The 18,717-nt window shown below is 34.8% G+C and overlaps 1 protein-coding gene across 1 annotated transcript; it reads left to right on the top strand.

Annotated features, from left to right (window-relative positions):
- The first annotated feature begins 10,640 nt into the window (after positions 1-10,640).
- Positions 10,641-17,084, top strand: LOC120076564 (probable LRR receptor-like serine/threonine-protein kinase At4g31250). The gene is made up of 3 exons (XM_039030431.1): positions 10,641-11,446; positions 15,152-15,763; positions 16,090-17,084. Exons 1-3 carry the CDS (start codon positions 10,786-10,788, stop codon positions 16,851-16,853), a joined length of 2,037 nt encoding a protein of 678 aa, XP_038886359.1. The 5' UTR covers positions 10,641-10,785; the 3' UTR covers positions 16,854-17,084.
- Positions 17,085-18,717: the final 1,633 nt, after the last annotated feature.

Below are 18,717 nucleotides of genomic sequence, written 5' to 3'. Positions count from 1 at the left end.
ACTTGTCTGATTTTGGAGTAGGGAACTCAGTTACATAAGATGAAATTCACTCCTTCTCTGAAGCAGGGGTAAGTAGATAGATTGCTCCCTTAAGGACTGATTCCAAGACTTGAATATAGTGTCCACAGCTTCTCTTTGGAAGAGAGGATTCAATCATAGTAGGACTATGACTTATGTTCATTAGAAGGACCAGTGGTACTTAAAGAGTTAGATGTAACTACAGGGGCATCACGGTTATTGGCTCAATTGTACTTACGAGCGATCTGTTAAGGGTTATCGCACTGTTGATTGGTTGATATGGACACATAATATATCTGTAGTAAAGAGATTTCAGCTATCGGTCTTTAGTGGAGTGCTTGGCAGTTAACGGATGGTGGATCACATAAATAAAGAGTTTAGTCAGTTATTCACGTACCGTTGGAAATTCAAGCTACAAGTCCATAAGATCCCCTTGGTAGCTCAATGGATTCAAGTTGAGGATCAGTTCTTGGTGTTGATTTAAAATATTCAAATTGACAAAAGATAATTCAATTATATATGATATGATCGGTATGATGTATGAGATACATCAAATGGAGGGTTAATGTAAATGAGATTTACATTAAGTACCATGAAATAGAAAAAGAGCTATGGTTTATGTAACATCCCGCACCTTTTTTTATTATTTATTAATGATGTAATTTTTCTTTTTCAGTAATTGTCATTAGTTGAAGGGCATGTTTGGAATTTTTGAATTTAAAGTTTAAGCGCGAGGATTTAAGTGTTGGTATGGAAATTATTTAGATTATTCAATTTTTCAAATCAATTTGAAAATTTATGGCAAGAATTTAGATTATAGAGTGGTTTAAGGAAAGGATTTAATTAGAGTTATACTATTTTCCTTTTTTATTATTATTATTACTAGTTTTTTTAAAAAAATAAAAAGGAGCACCCACCCCCCATCTCCTTCATGCAATCTCTCTCGCTCCAGCCCCCCACCCTCACTGTCTTATCCGACCGCTACACCTTCACCGCCCCTCACAGCCGTCCAACCACCGTCGAGCCCTCCCCACAACCCAGACTCGCCTCCCTCACCGGATCCGATAGGCGCACCCTCCTCACCAGAACCGGTAGGCGAACCCTCCTCACCAAATTTGGCAGACGCACCGTCGCCCACCACTCGAGCCAGACCTGTCACCGACATCCACCCCTCCCTCACTGCCTCCCTTCACCGTCCATCGTGTCGATCTCGCCCAGTCGGTCTAAATCGCCGCTGCCACTTCAGCGCCTAATTGTTGCACTCCACCGCTATCTGCCAGTAGCTTGAGCCGCTGCCGCCTCCAGCCGGGTTCTCCACTGTCCATCGTCGTGCTGCTTATTCTCTGCTGCGTAGGTCTTCGCCGGACGCTTAGTTTTTGGTAAGATCTATTTTGTGGTTGGATTTCTTAAAAGATTTTGGATGCCCACTATGTTGGATTAAAGTTAAATTAGTCACATTATTTTGATTTTAGATTTGAGCCTGGGAAACTACAGCCGCAACTGTCCAGCAAATTCAAGATCGTTCGACAAGAGTTTTGGTAAGAGTCATAGTCCTTATTTTTGGCTTGTGGGCATGCTTTGATTACTGAATTAAGTTGACTTAACCCTTGTATCTTTAAGATTCCATGTTGTCATCCATTGGGAGTTAAAATCTGTTGGAAGGAGATTTTTGAGTGGTTGTTAATCAAGTTCCTTGGGTAAGCTTTTGGGTATTGTGGTTTTGACTTTAAGATGTCGCAATTATTTTTGGACTGAACCTTAATGGTTGTATTCGTATGTTAGGGTCGTTTCTTCAAACCACGGTCATCGTTTGGTTGTCTGAGTTTATCTGTGGATTTTCGATTAAGCTAAGTAATCTTATCACTGGAACTGCCCACGGGCCAGACTTTATTTGTATGCTAGCATGTTGAGTGTATGTTATGGTAAATGTTAGCATGTTGACTGATAGTATGACCTGAATCAAGTATGTTCTAGCACGAGTTCTGTTTTGTTTAAATATACACCTAGGCACTTGATCGTTAGTATGAGGTGGTATGTGTTTCCATATGTTGATATCTGATCTGCTGATGTTGAGGAATATTGTATGTTGTGGAACTATGATGTTAAAGTTTACAGGAATGTGTAGAATATGTTGTTGAGGATTATGTGTATGTGGTAGAGCCATGGTATCGAGGATTACATGTATGTCATAGATTCGTACGGTGTTGATTTTTGAATGTTTGAGATGTGGGAATTGTCCTCACTGATTAGTTAGATGCTCACCAGTTTGTGTTTCCTTCGGGATTCACCAGTTTGTGTTTCCCTTTGGGATGCACTAGTTTGTGTTTCCTTTAAGATTCACTAGTTTTATGTTTCCTTCGGAATTCACCAGTTTGTGTTTCCTTCGAAATTCACCAGTTTGTGTTTCCTTCGGATTCACCAGTTTGTGTCTCCTTCGGGATTCACCAGTTTGTGTTTCCTACGGGATTCACCAGAGGTAGTGGGCATACTTAACTACAGTAGGATAGGACTCAGTCTCTTACCTATTTCATGTGTGTATATGTGCCATAGGTGGGTATCTAGAGGACATAGATGCCTAGCCTGACCCTAGTGGTGGGGTTACTTACTGAGTATTTATGCTCATTCTTTCTTATGTTGATGTTTCAGGTAAAGGTAAAGATGCATCGGCGATGGCGCAGCGGAATTCGTGAACGTGCCACTGGGAGTAGTTTTTTACGCTTCCGCATCATGACATTTAGAGTCCTTATTTTTCCCTTAATGTTTAGTTTAACTGTTTTAAACTTATTATTAAGGATTATTTTTTTTATATACTTTTAATAGTCTTTACGAATTATGGGTACCCTATTATTGTTTTAAACAATTGCATTTAATAAATGTCTTTTGAACTTTTCTTGTTTAATTAACATTTATTTCCACATAATTGAGCGTCGTTGTAAATTCTATGCATGCATTTATTTTAGTAACGGCCTAACCTAAGTCCTAGGGGTCGGGTCGTTACAGTTGGCTATCAGAGCCCATGTTTTGGGTTCTGTAGACTGACTTACTACGTAAGTCTAGATAGTCCCTGTGGCCAGTAACGGATTCCTCGTCATCGCCAGGTACGTTCTACTAATGAAAGTTTCAATGCATATATGAGAACAGTGATGTAGTGTTTTAAATGCATGATGCCTGAGAAAGGCCCAGAAATAGTTAGTTAACGTACGAATTTATGACAAGGCATGACACCTAAACAAATCAAAGGACCATCCTCAAATGTAGGAGTTCTCAACTCACTTATGATTGAGCGACGTTATATAACGAGACTATAACACTTCGTGGTCCGGTCTTATTCAAACTTCTTTGTATAGGATGTCGCCGCTCGCATGTCTCCACATGAATGATCAGGATCGACCATCTGTAGCAAGTCACAACACTTGTAACTATTCTACAAAGCGGGCCGCATCTGTAGCATTACCAGGATAAGGTTTTCCTTCTATATCCATATACTACAGACCATTTTGGTTATCACCTAAGACATGATCCACCTATATGTCTCCACATACATGCTTAAGTTACAATGACAACTAGGGATCTTAGTTTATTGGTTTGTGGTAAAGAAATGAAAACATCTAATATTTCATAGATAATAGTGAAGAAAAATATCATATATTATTACATCAAAAGCATTTGTTCAATACAGTGTTTACAAACTACAGGACCCAACGAGAGTTTAGGGCATCATTCCCTACAGCTTGGAGCTCCAATGGTACGTAATAACTTACTAAACTCTTTAGTCATACGATCCTCCATCCGTTAACTGTCGGGCACTTCACTAAAGACTGTCAGTTGCACTATTCTCACTACAGATATATTTCTGTGTCCATATCAACCAACCAACAGTGCATAACCCTTCATAGATCGCTCGTAAGTACAACTGGGCCAATTTACCGTTTTCCCCTGTAGTTACATCTAACTCATGAAATACCATTGATTCCTTTAATGAACAATAAGTCATAGTCCTACTATGACTGGGTCCTCTCTTCCAAAGAAAGGATGTGACCACTATGTTCAAGACCCGAAATTAGCCCTTAAGGGAGCAATCTATCTACTTGCCCCTACTTCAGGGAAGGAGTGAATTCCATCTTGTGTAACTGAGTTCCTAGCTCCCTAATCTGACAAATCATAAAAAAGATAGGCTTGTTGAGTTGGCAATCTGGCCACTTTCACCCATACTAATCAAAGGACCGCCCTCAAAGACAGAAGTTCCCAAAACACTTAGGATTAAGGTCATCTCACCTATGGTTGGTGAGATGTAAGTCTCAACTATCAACAACGTTATATAAAGAGACTAATCATCTCGTGGTCCGGTCTTATACAAACTCTTTGTATATGACACCTCTGCTCGCATGTCTCCACATGAATGGTCAGGATCAGACCATCTGTAGTAGTTCACTACACTTATAAACCTCTACAAAACGGGTCATATCCGTAGTGTCATCAGGATAAGGTATCCCTTATTTATCCTTATACTTCAGACCTTTTAGGTTATTATTTAAGGCATGATCCACTTGTATATCTCATATGCATGCTTAAGTTTAGATACAATAACAATGGATATTTGTTTATTGGATATGAGTAAATGCAAATAAAATAACTCTTATTTTATTCATAACAATGTGTATAAAGTTTACAAACTACGAGACTCCGGGAGAATTAGGACACCAGTCCCAACATAACGTCCATGTTCCAACCCCACCTACTTCCGTTCCACCAATTGTGATGCCTTCGGTTCTAATGCATTCCACCGTTCCAACCGAACCATTTTTTGATATACCCAGGCCATCAAAGGGCCCATCATATGATGTCCTCATCACAATACCTCATGACTGTCTGAATGAAGAGGATATAAAGGTCGGTCAAATTTTTTTTTCGAAATATGATTTGTCAGTTAAATTATTGATGCTTGCAATAAGAAAGAACTTTGACTACCGTGTAAAAAAGTCAATAAAGAGCTTGCTAACTATCCGGTGTTTGGTGGAGGAATGCAAGTGGATTGTCCGTGCAAACAAATGAAAGAAAGTGATTCTTTCAAAGTGATGAAATATCCCAATGAACGTACATGTTCTCTTGAAATGAGAACTAGTAATCATCGACAAGCAAAAAGTTGGGTTATTGGACACTTAATCAAGTCCAAATATGAACAAGTTGATCAAACCTACCACCCAAGGAATATAATTGAGAACATCCGATGAGATTATGGAGTGAACATAAGTTACGGGCGGGTTTATCGCACTAGAGAGTACAGATTGGTGTATGCACAAGGGTTTCCAGAAGGATCATATGCTATTGTTAGGGCATATGGCGAGGCATTTAAGCTTGCAAATCCATGTACGATATTTGAGGTTGAAGTAGAGGATGGACAATACTTTAAGTGCATCTTCATGGCACTTGATCCATGTATCAGGGATTTTATAAACTGCATTCGCCCAGTAATCGTTGTTGATGGGACCCATTTGCATGAGAAATACAAAGGTATGTTGTTAAGCAACGTGTATCGATGGTAATAACAACATATATCCTATCGCCTTCATATTGTATATGGTGAGAACAATGCATCATTGACTTGGTTCATGACTGATTTGAAGGATTCGATAGAAGACGTTCCCAATTTAATGATTATATCAGATCGTTACATATCAATTACAAAGGCTGTTGCAAGTATATTCCCTGATGCATTTCATGCACTATGTATATACCATATTCAAAATAATTTGGTTGAAAAATTCAAGAATAAGGACATAATCCTACACTTCTACCTAGCGACGAAAGCTTATAAAATGTTTGACTTTCAGATGTATTGGGCTAAGCTCCATCAATATCCTGGTGTGACAGCCTATCTTGAGGAGGTTGGATTACAACGGTTGGCAAGGGTTTATCAAGTATATTGCAGTATGACAAGATGACGACAAATATAGTAGAATGTCTCAATGGAGTATTGAAAGATGCACGAGAACTACCAATCACAAAGCTATTAGAGCATATCCGCGAGTGGCTACAAGGTTGGTTTTATATCCAACGTACACATGCAATGGCATGTACAAATATTGTAACTGATTACGTAATGAGTATTCTTAAGGAATCAGAATTGATGTCTAACATATCGTATTTCCTCGGTGGATATGCATATAATTAATGTGGATGATGGATATTTGGGGGGTTGGTTGATCTTCGTTCACAGACATGTACGTGTTTGGAGTTTAATTGCCTCGATATCCTGTGCTCCTATGCAATATCTGCAGTGACCCTGAGAAACATTAAAGTCCAAACATTATGTGCAAAATGGTTTACAGTTGAATGTGTGCTTGCTGCTTATGTCGAACCAATCTTCCCAGTCGGACACAGACAAGAATGGGTTCAAAGACCATATGTTGGAGATTTTGAACCAATTCTACCACTACAAAATGTAGTAAGTGTAGGTCGATGTCAAACCGCCAGGATACCTTCAATTAGAGAGGAGCCACGACAAATATACAAGTATACACGATGTGGTCAGAGAGAACATAACAAGAAAACATGTAGACAAACATTGATAACACCTGGTACTGGTCCATCTAGACTAAATAATATGTAATTTTCGCGTCATTTTCTATACAACACCAATTATACTATACAAATTTATACTGTACAATATGTAATTTTAGCACCAATTATATTATACAATATGTAATTTTAGCACAAATTTATCTAAACGATCGCTTAGTTATTTATTTGCTTAGTTAAATGTACAACACCAATTATATTCTATAAATTTAGTACAAATTTATATAAACGATTGCATAACAAAATATAAACGATCGCATCTAAACGATTGTATAAAAAAAAACTAAACGATCGCATAATAGATATCTAAATGATCGCGTAACAAAAACTAAACGATCACATAAACATATATCTAAACGATTGTGTAACAGTTAGCCAAACGATCGCATAACAAAACCTAAACGATCGTATAACAAAAACTAAATGATCGCATAACAGATATCTAAACAATCGCATAATAGATATCTAAACGATCACATAACAAATATTAAACGATCGCGTAACAGTTAGCCAAACGATCGCATAACGGATATCTAAACAATCAAGTAACAGTTAGCTAAACGGTCACATAACAGATGTCTAAACGATTGCTTAATAGTTAGCTAAACTATCGCTTAGTATTCTTTATACGATCACTTAGTGATCTCTATCCGATCGCTTAGTAATATCTAAATGCTTGCTTAATATTCTCTAAACGCTCGCTTAGTATTCTCTATCCGATCGGTTAGTATTCTATCAATGATCAGGAAATGAACGAAATGGAGGGAGACCCTATCATTGTAAAGTATTCGTAGAGACGCGCGTTCACCAAACGGTCTGAAGGTTTTTTAAAAACTGGGGGTAATTTTGGAATTTCGCATAGGCAAAAGATCAGTGGTAGAAAATTTTTTAGGAAGAGATCATTGATAGAAAAGTTTTTGGTTTTGGGTCATTTTGTGAAAATTTAACTCTAGAATATTCTAGAGAAGACACACCTTCATCAGTATTTTTCTTCAACTTACAATTTGGATCAAATGGAGTAACAGTCTGCTTACTCTCAAAATGATCAACTTTTCTCAGCACTTTCTTTATATAGTGATATTGAGAAAGTACGTATCCACTTGGATTTCTTATTATTCGAATTCCAATGATAACATCAGTAAAACCAAGGTCTTTCATATCAAAGTTGGATTTCAACATCATTTTAGTGGAATCAGTGGTACTTATATTTGTGCCCATTATTAATATATCATCCACATACAAGCAAACAATGACATACTCTTGATCTATGGTTTTAGCACAGACATATTTATCACGCTCATTTATCTTAAATCCATTTGATAACATAGCGTGATCAAACTTTTCATGCCATTGTTTGGGTGCTTGTTTCAACCCATAAAAAGACTTGACAAGTTTACAAACTTTTTCTTCAAGTCCTTTAACAACAAACCCTTCAGGTTGTTTCATATAGATTTTTTCATCTCAATCTCCATTTTAAAGTGCAGTTTTTACATCCATTTGCTTCTTCTAGTTCAGACTCAATATTCTGATCGTCTTGACCTTTCAAAGAGCTAGCCTCATTAATTATTTTGGTACCAATAATTTTGTGTCATTCTTCCTTTAAAAGAAATATATCCTCAAATAATCAAGCTTTAATAGATTCCATTATGGTATTATTATTTATATCAGATATTTCTAATTTAATCACCATAAATGTATAAGCACCCGTATGCATTGCGTAGCCTATAAAGACACAATTAATTGTCTTCAGATTGTTGGGGGAAAATGATATATATATAATTGAATACACTAGTTAACTGATTATATCTCAATTACTAAAAACAATACACTCAATATATAATATTCAAACTCAAAATAAAGCCAAATGATATAAGGCTTAGATATGAAAATAATAAAATACTTGAAAGAACCTCAAAACCTTTGGAGACTTCACAACGTAGTCGAGGCACGCTTACCTCTTTTGGTAAGCATTGTCTTGAAAACTATTATTCACTCTGCACGGGCTGCAAGCAGACTACATTGGTCGTTTTAGCAGGGTACAATGACTAACTATGGTAAAACTGCAACCTCGATTACTCGGATCTAGCAGAACTCTTGGATACTTACTCTCAACTTAGCTCAAGAACAAAAGAAATCAAAAAAGAAAGCAGAGAATTCTCCACTTTAGAATGGGATGCTATAAATGAAGAATCAAGTTGCTATTTATAGGCTAGCAACTAGGGTTGGCAACGGGGCCAGGGCGGGGACGGGGGACCCCCCCCCCGTAGGGGAAATTCCCCCCATCCCCACCCTCATCCCCATCATTTAAAGGCGAGGACGGGGCGAGGATTCCTCGTTGGGGAAACGGGATCCTCGTGGGGCCCCATTCCCCGTTTCCCGCGGGGATTCCCCTACTAATTCCCCGTGGGGAATCCCTTATTAGATCCCCGCAGGGATTCTCCATTTTTTTCTTTTAATTTTTTAAGTTTAGGTTTGACTTTTTTGGCTTAAATTTAGAATTTATATATTCAATATTGGGCTCACAACTATAAGTCTATATACATTATAAACGTACATATAAATAAGTTATTTTATATATTATAAATATATATTTATAAAATATTAAAAATATAAATATATAAGATCGGGTCGGGGGTTAATCGAGATCGGGGTCGGGGCGGGGATACCATCCCCGTCCCCAGATGGGGCCCCGAAAAAAATTTTCGGTTTGACTCCATCCTCGATCAAACCGGGGATTCCCCACCCCGATCAGAGCGGGGCCCGCGGAAAATTTTGCCAACCCTACTAGCAACTTAGTAACTCTCCAAAATATAAAATAAATTCAAATAAATACAAAACTGAAACATTTGTCAATTTTAACTCAATTGAGTTGCTATTTGACAAAAATCAAATATAACTCATTCAAATTGAATAAGTTTCAAATTTAACGTGTATGAAAGTAAAATTTGTACATGAAACATCATTTTAATTCGAAGTTTCAATTCAATTCGAAAGTTTCTAAATAATGAATTTAATCTACACAATTAAATCCGATTTTATGTTTCAATATACAACTGTTTCATTTTCTTTCACTAGCTATATATATATCCAACATCTCTTAATGGTTAATACATCTATATATCATTGTCAATTGAGCTATATTCTTTGTGACTATATATATATATATATATATATTTTATTTGTAATTATGATTCATTTTGAAGCAATTGTAATTTAAAGATTAATAAAGATTACACACCAAACCACAACTATTATCTAATATGATGAGCAATTTCATAATTACATTACAACTACCACATTTATTTTATTTTTTCGAAACAAACAAATTTTCTAATTTCTCATCAACTAGTGACTTTCTATTTCTCCTACCGTGAATGGAATATTGGAGAAGAGACCCAGACCACGTCAATTTATACGTCGACAAATTCCATAAAATTAAACTATTTCTCAAATATATTTAAAAAAAAAAAAAAAACGATTAAACAAGGGTTCTTATTGGTTTCTTAAATAATAAACATTAAACAATGTGGTTTAAGAGTGCATGTAAGTGTAAGTGTTTAATTAGGCCAAATAAAAAAAAAGTTAATATTGAATTTGACCATTTATTTTAAAAAATACACCTATTTTATTTTAAAAAATTGCAATATTAATCTCGACCTTCCATGATTTTTTTAACGACTATCATTTAAGTAGAAATTCATTAGAATTTTGAATGAAAATAGGAGCAGATACTTAGAATGAAATGATGGTGTCCATATTTTTTTTTACAAATCTTCGCCACATAATTATAGTCTTACCTTTGTCTATTATTATGACAAATTTATTTCCTTGAGATTAATTTTGAAATGTCTATCAACAATCAAATACAATATTGTATCTCAAAGTTTAGCTTGTGTAATAAATAGGCTAAGTTATATATATATATATATATAATCTAACCAAATTAATAGCATATTACTGAAAAAACAAATAACACGTAATATAATAATTAAATAATAACCTTTTTTAAAAATAATAATAATAACACTTCCACTGGCCGGCCTGCACCAGCTCATCGTTAGCGCCAAGAACGTCAATAAGACATCGTCAATGATCCCTTCAACCTTCATCCATCTCCCTTTTCTTTTTTTTTTTATAAATCTCCATTTTCCATAAATTAATTAATTTATTAATTAACAAATTAACGCCATGACCAAACTTCGGCTCTTCTTCTTCCTCCTCCTCCTCCTCCTCCTCTTCAACCTCCCGCCGCCCACTTCCGCCGCCTCCGCCGCCGCCGAAACCCTCCTCCGATTCAAATCCTCTCTCACCAACGCCATCGTGTTATCCAACTGGAACTCCTCCATCCCTCTCTGCTCCGGCGACCAGCGCTACTGGACCGGCCTCATCTGCAGACACGGCCAACTGTACGGCCTCCGCCTCGAGAACATGAGCCTCGGCGGCGCCATCGACGCCGCCGCCTTAGCCGCCCTCCCGACGCTAAGGACTCTGAGCCTAATGAACAATGGGTTTCAAGGCCCAGTGCCCGATGTGAAGCAAATTGGAGCGCTTAGGGCTTTGTATCTGTCGAATAATAAATTTTCCGGTTCGATTTCTGGAGATGCGTTTGAAGGAATGGGGAATTTGAAGAAATTGTATTTGAGTCGGAATGGATTTTCCGGCGAGATTCCGGCGTCGTTGGTGGAATTGAAAGGGATAATGGAATTGGGATTGGAGGAGAATTTGTTTGAAGGAAGAATACCGGATTTCGGGGAACGGGTTTGGAAGTATTTGAATTTTTCGGGGAATCGTTTGGAAGGGCAGATTCCTTCTGGATTGAAAAAGGATACTAATTTCACTTCGTATCTTGGTAAGTTCTTATTTCTAAATCCTTAATTATATTTTAAACCAAGTTTTACTTTGCCCCCTCAGCTTTGTTTAAAAAATTTAACAATTTTACCATGTACTTTCATTAAGTTGTAACCAAAACTTGGATAACTTTTGAAATTCTTTGACCTTAATCTTCAAATGGGATAAAAAATTTGATCATCTATCAACCCATTCATCTTTTTGCATCTCACCAAGTTTTCACCTTAAAAAACTAGCATTTATTTTTAAAACTCGTTCGAGTAGCTTTTCCCAGTTCATCTCAGACGAAATCGACTATCGAGATTTTATTTAAAAAAAATAGCGTTTTCTTATTGTCTTGGCCTTTTGGGCCTGATCTTCCTAAATCATATACCAAATTTAATATATTTTTAAATTATCTCCAAATTCGATTATATTTACTAAATATTATATCAATTTTGTTTAAAAAAAAGTAAAATATGGAAAATATATAAAATCTCGGTTGAATCTCGAGCAGATTAACACTGAGATTGATGAATTCTCAAACAGATTAATACCAAGATCTTATATATTTTCCACATCTTACCTTTTTTTGTAAAATTGAATCTTTTCCAAATTTTAACAATCAATATGTAATCATCCATATGAAAAAATCTAATTGGTAAATTCAATTGTAAATTTAGAAATTAATATAATCATGTAAATAGAAATTGACCTAAAATTACTAAGAATCAAACATAATATTCGGTAAAATAACAGTCGAAAGAAAATTTAAAAATATATAAGATTTGGTATAAGATTTGAATAGATTATCTAATATTTTGAAAAATTATTAAAATCTCCGTTTAATCTCTTCAAGATGTAGCCCAAAAGTCCAAAAACAATGGATAAGTAAGAAAAAAGTAAATCTTTTAACTAAATCGGTAGTCGATCTCGTCCGAGATTTATCAGAAAAAAAACTAGTTTAACGACTTTCAAAAAGCGTACTAGTTTTAAAATATGAAAAGTTGATAGTGTTATTTCGGACAATTCTCCAATACAAATAAATCCACTCAAATATTTTTGTTACATATACATTGACATCACTTTTTTCTATGAAGTTCATTTTTGTTGAAAATAGTTTCATGATAATAAATTTGTGTCGTAAAAGATATGATGTGAATGTTTAATTTATATACATGTGTATATTAAAAAATTTAACAACAAACTAATAGTTGAGTTTATTTTTATGGTTTGTCAAAGATGTAAAATTTAAATTTGGACACTTGAGAGTATAAGATTAAAATAAAATGAAATTTAATATATATAAAGTTAAATGATATATATCTTAATCAAATAATTTTTTTGTGCATTTAATAAATTATAAACTCTCATTATAAATATATATATATATATATAATACCTCTGGTACAAAACTGATAGATTCGTAGAAAAATGATTTAAAATTTAACATTAAAGTTTATTATTGTTATTTTTAATATTATGATTTCTTCTGAGTATTTATATTATGATTCAAACAATGGTAAAAACGAAAAAGAAGAAGAAGAAACTGCATGTAATAATTTTTGCTTTATACTTTCCAATATATCACATTGGAGCTAGATTTTGATGTATTTTCCCAACCTTACTTTAATATTATTTGAGTGTATTTTTTTAAAAAAATATTATTTTTTATATGCAATATTATCTTAAAATATATTTTTAATCACTTAAAATCAATTCAAGGTTGGAATTTAGATTTTTAATTAAACGTATTTTCAAACATCAAAATCAATTTTGAATCATTAATAACATCTTCTAAAATGAGTTTAAAAACAGCCAAATTTTAATTATTTTAAAATTATTCATAAACATTCTTCCAAGGATCATAAACTATAACCACTTTATCTCATATGCATTATAAAAATATTTCTTTAATTTTAGTAATTTAAAATAACAATTATTTTAAGAAATATAATTGCTCACGTTCATAGCTCAAGTAATGATTCAGATATCTTAGAAGCAAATAATATTTTTTTTAAGAAAAAATCAGAAATATTAGGATAATAATTGTTTTCTTACCTAATAATAAATGCCATTTAACACATAATATTTCATGAGTGTTACGCACGTTGGTTCAAATATCTCTATAAACACTGGCTAAAATGAAAGAAGATTCTTAGGTGGCATTTGCATTCTCATAGTCCAAATTATATATATCAACTAAAATTTCAATTTAATATTTATGGATTAAATTATAAGCTTACCCTTTAATGTCTAATATTAATGTATGTTGTGATGTTTAATATGTATCTGGACTTTAAAGTTTTAATGGATTTATAAAGTTATTAAAAAATGAAAATAAATCATAAACTACTGATTTTGTATCTAATTTCTAGGTTATTGAAATTTATAAGCATTTATTAAACATCTAAAATTTCAATGTTCGGTCTGATGGATCTCTAAATTTTTTAATTTATTTATAATAAAATGTCGTACTTTAAACTTGTCGAATAGGAATATATACGTTCTAAGCATATGAAGGCCTATTAAATATAAAATTGAAAGTCATATATTGCATCTTAGACAAATACAACCAATTTGAGATGTAGCTAATTTGTGAACTTTAAAAGTTGTTGAAAATTTTGAAACACAAAAATATTAGATATTATATTAAATTTGTCTTCACCTAGCTTAAACTTTAGGTCAATTGATGATATAAGATGGTATTAAAGCATGTGGCCTAGGGAGGTTCCATGTTCAAGCTCATTCATTATTATTTCCTTCCCAATTAATATTCATTTCCATTTGTTGAGTTAATTGTATTCTGATAGGTATACAAAAGGTTGGTATATTTTTGCATGCACAAAAAATATTTAGACTTAAAACTGGAATTGAAATTGAAATAAAAAATGAAAGAAAAATAGTTTATTGATTCATTTCTAAATCTAATTTGAACATAGTAGAAATCAATATTAATGGGGAGGAATCACTTGTTGAGTTTTCATCATACATCAAGCCCACAAGTGATTCCTCCCCATTAATATCGATCTCCACTATGTTCAAACCCCTACAACATTGTTTCCTCCCAATTAATATTCATTTTACTTGCTTAGCTCTTCTTATCATATTATATTAAAAAATAAATCCACCCATTAGCTTAAGCTTTTTGATCCATTGGTGATTTGAGACAAAATTGAAAGTTTAGAAATTTATTAGATACATTGACATGAACATAAATTACCTGACATAAAAGCATGCACTATTGATCAATTGATCTAAGTTTGATAACTAAACTCGTAAGCGAATTTGATAATGAGTTTGTTCATAATTTTATGTTTTTTTTTTTTTAATGGATAAAACTTAGGTACGTGGAGCCTAACCAACTATCAATAAAAAAATTGTTAAGTAACCAATCAAATTATTATTACTTGTCATGTGTCAATTTTTTCTTTAGAAAAAAATCAAATTATTACTAATTTTTACTATTTACAAAAGAGAGATAGTTGCAGCCAAATATTGTCATTTTTAAATTGTAATTATTGTCTCACAATTTTTTAATAGTACTTTCTCATTTCTTAAATAAATATTTAATTTTTTTTTACCATTTTAAATATAAAAAAATATTTATACTACAAAGTTAAAGTAGACAGTGCTATGTAAATATTTTTAGAATTTTTCTATTTATAAGTATTTTCCATTTTGTAATTTGATTTACTCCTAATTAAATTTTGATATTTTTGTTTAGGCAACAACTTATGTGGAGAGCCACTAGCACCATGCAAATCATCCACAAAGAAATGGTCCATTCTCATCGGAGTTCTCTCCGGCGCCGCCGCCTTAATCCTCTGTCTCTCTCTCCTCCGCTGTTTTCTCCGACCATCCAAATCCTCCGCCGCCGTACACGACGACGCCAAAACCAAAACCAAAGCCAAAATGTTCCTCTCTCCGAAAATCCTTTTCAAAAGGCCGGAAATGACCCACCAATATTCCTCGACCGACTCGGACGATAACTCGAATTTGAGCGGTCCGACCGGGTCGGCTCTCTGCTTTGTCAGAACCGACCGTCCCCGGTTCGACTTCCAGGAACTTCTTAGCGCGTCAGCTGAAGTTCTTGGCAGTGGGAGCTTTGGGAAGTCTTATAAAGCGATGCTTTCGAATGGGTCGTCGGCGGTGGTGGTGAAGAGATTCCGGCAAATGAACGCCGCCGGAAAAGACGAATTTTATAGCCACATGCGGCGGCTTGGACGGCTGTCGCATCCTAATTTACTGCCGCTTGTTGCGTTTTATTATGGGAAAGATGATAAGCTTTTGGTGTCTGACTTTGTTTCCAACGGCAGCTTGGCTAGTCACCTTCATGGTAAGTTTATTTATTATTTACATTTTTTGGGTTGTATTATGAATTTAATTGCAATTTTAAGATTTATTTTGATTGAGTTTCTAACGGTTTAAAATACTCTTCATTTGAACTTTAAAAAATATTTATTTCAACACTTAAAAAACCAATCTAAAAAAACCAAATGATTACCTACACTAAAATTCAATAAATGAAAGTTATGCGGATCTAGACTAAATGCCATCTCTATTAATTAGTGTCAATGGATTGATCTTAGTTTGGATTGGAGAAAAGCTTTGTATAATTACGTAAAGGGTAATTTGAATTGTTTTTGTTGTTGTGTAAAACAGGGAAAAGAGGAGAAGGAAATGCAAGGCTAAATTGGGGAAAGAGGCTAAAAATAATAAAAGGAGTAGCAAGAGGCCTTTTATATCTCCACAAAGAGCTCCCAAATTTAAGCCTTCCACATGGCCATTTAAAATCCTCCAATGTTCTTCTCGACCAAAATTTCACTCCAATTTTATCCGATTATGCCCTTTTCCCCCTCCTCCAAAAATCCCACGCCCACCACCATATGGCCGCCTTCAAGTCGCCGGAATTCTCCCCCGCCGCCCACCACGACCGTACCTCCAAATCCACCGACGTCTGGAGCCTCGGAATCTTAATCCTCGAAACCCTCACCGGAAAATTCCCCACCAACTATCTCCGCCAGGGCAAGGGCGCCGACGACGATCTCGCCGCCTGGGTCGATGCCGTTGTCAGAGAAGAGTGGACGGCGGAGGTTTTTGACGGCGATCTGGTCGGTGGTGGTGGCGGCGGCCGAACGGCGGATGAAGAGGATTGCGGTGATTGGGATTATAATGAAGATATGTTGAAGCTTTTGAAGATTGGGATGTGTTGCTGTGAGTGGGAGATTGGGAAAAGGTGGGGATTGAAACAAGCTGTTGAAAAAATTGAGGAATTGAATTTCAATGATGATGATGATGATATTGAAGAGTATTATTCTTCTTATGGGAGTGATTATAATGGGAGTTTCAAATCTTATTCTTCTCATTTCAAGGGAAGAAGAACAACAGGAACTACTAATGAGGATGAATCTTCCTTTTTGAGTTAGATAAATTGTTCGGAAGATTGTTATAATGTGACTGACATTTCTTTACGTAGGTGAGACTTTTGAAAACGGTCTTGTATTAATAACGGGTAATAGGTATAGGTGGATTTTGAACTTAAGTCGTCAAATTGTTACTAGAATGTTATATGATCATGTGCTTTCTTCTTTTTAATTTTTTTTTTTTTTATATATGATTTTTTTTTTTAATTTGGGTATGTATTTTAATTTAATGGGTTTTCGATGAATAAGAATAAATAGGTTGGAAGATTTGAACATGTGACATTCTCTTAGTCGAGGGCATATGCTTGAATGAGTCGAATTAGGAGGAGATTGATTGATTGTTTGTTTATTGATGTAAAGACCCAACTCTCCTAAAAATCACTAACAGTACATGAATTTTAATAGTTTAACTCTTAAAGCTCAGAACAAAGACTTTTTATTAAAAATGAATGAACTAAACCAAAACCACAAGTCCAATAGCAAAAACACCTTTTTCGGGGTCCCCCTTCAAAATATAAGTTAAAATAAGAAATAATAATAATACTAATAGTAATTACAAATCTCATTCAAAAGACATATGGACTAAGAAAAAATGAAAACCATGGAAAGCTAATGTCATGTGTGGAAGTGACGATCTAGTCCCTTAGCACAGTCATGGATCCTTCCTGTCATGCATCGGTTTGTCCTTGCCCTTACCTGAAAACATAGCATAAGAAATGATGAGTATAAAATACTCAATAAGTGACTTACTATTGAGAGTTAGACTTTTTAGTCACATACATTGGATGTCATTCAATTGACGAGTCCTTTAGCAAATATCATAACATTATCGGCTAACTAGGTGAACTTGTTGATTTTTCCAACTTAGGTCTAGATGCACATAACATAGGCATATGCATAAGCATAGGTAGTGTCCTTGAAGGTACACAAACATAGATGGTGATCCCGAAGGAACATAGTCATAAGCATTGGTAGTGAACCCGAAGGAACATAATCATAGCATAAGTAGTGAACCCAAAGGAACACAATCATAAGCATAAGTAGTGCTCCTACAGGACACAATCATAGGATGTGCATCTATACCATTGGGAGTGTCAACGGTCACCTACCTAGCTAGCATACAACAATCATTCAATAAGCATAATCTTATAATAATATAGTTGCATGTTCATAACAATCAATCTTTTCATAGCAGTATACATCAATCATTCCATAGGCCAAAGCATGCTATTAATATCCACACAATTTCGCATAAACTTTTATACTTAGGACACTTAGATCGAAAGACAACGCTATTCAATTTTATTCATTAATGCGTTCGTACAGAACTGCAGAAAACTCTTTGGAAGAATTATAGAATAAAACTGACTTGACTTCTCTCATCAACAACAACGCTATTTACTTTCGCCACATTGAAGTGGACCATCATGTCCAGGACATGTTCACAAACAGAGGCCCCCTCTTTCATGCGGTAGTTGTAAACGTACTTAATAGCATCATGCCTTAGGGAGAAGGAAGGTTGTCCAAACATCCCTTGTAAACGTACTTAATAGCATCATGCCTTAGGGAGAAGGACGATTTCATAATCTCTTTGGCAGTACCTATAACCTCATGTTTCTTTGCCAAAACATCAGATATGCTGGTAAGGATATAGGCACAGGCTTTATCATTCGCCCTGATCCATCTATCGTACGCATCCTATAGTTCGGTTTGCGTTAGAGCTTGGAATGGGAGGACAATCCTCTGTTAAGAAAAACCGCAAATCATCTATCACCAGTATAGTATTCAGATCTGATTTTCAAGTTGCATAATTATCCTCAATCAGTTTATCAGATGCCAACAATTGTACTAGTGAACTTGTCATTCT

Source organism: Benincasa hispida, chromosome 4 (assembly GCF_009727055.1).
Source record: "Benincasa hispida cultivar B227 chromosome 4, ASM972705v1, whole genome shotgun sequence".
NCBI lineage: Eukaryota > Viridiplantae > Streptophyta > Magnoliopsida > Cucurbitales > Cucurbitaceae > Benincasa > Benincasa hispida.
This window is presented reverse-complemented; position numbering and strand designations above follow the sequence as displayed.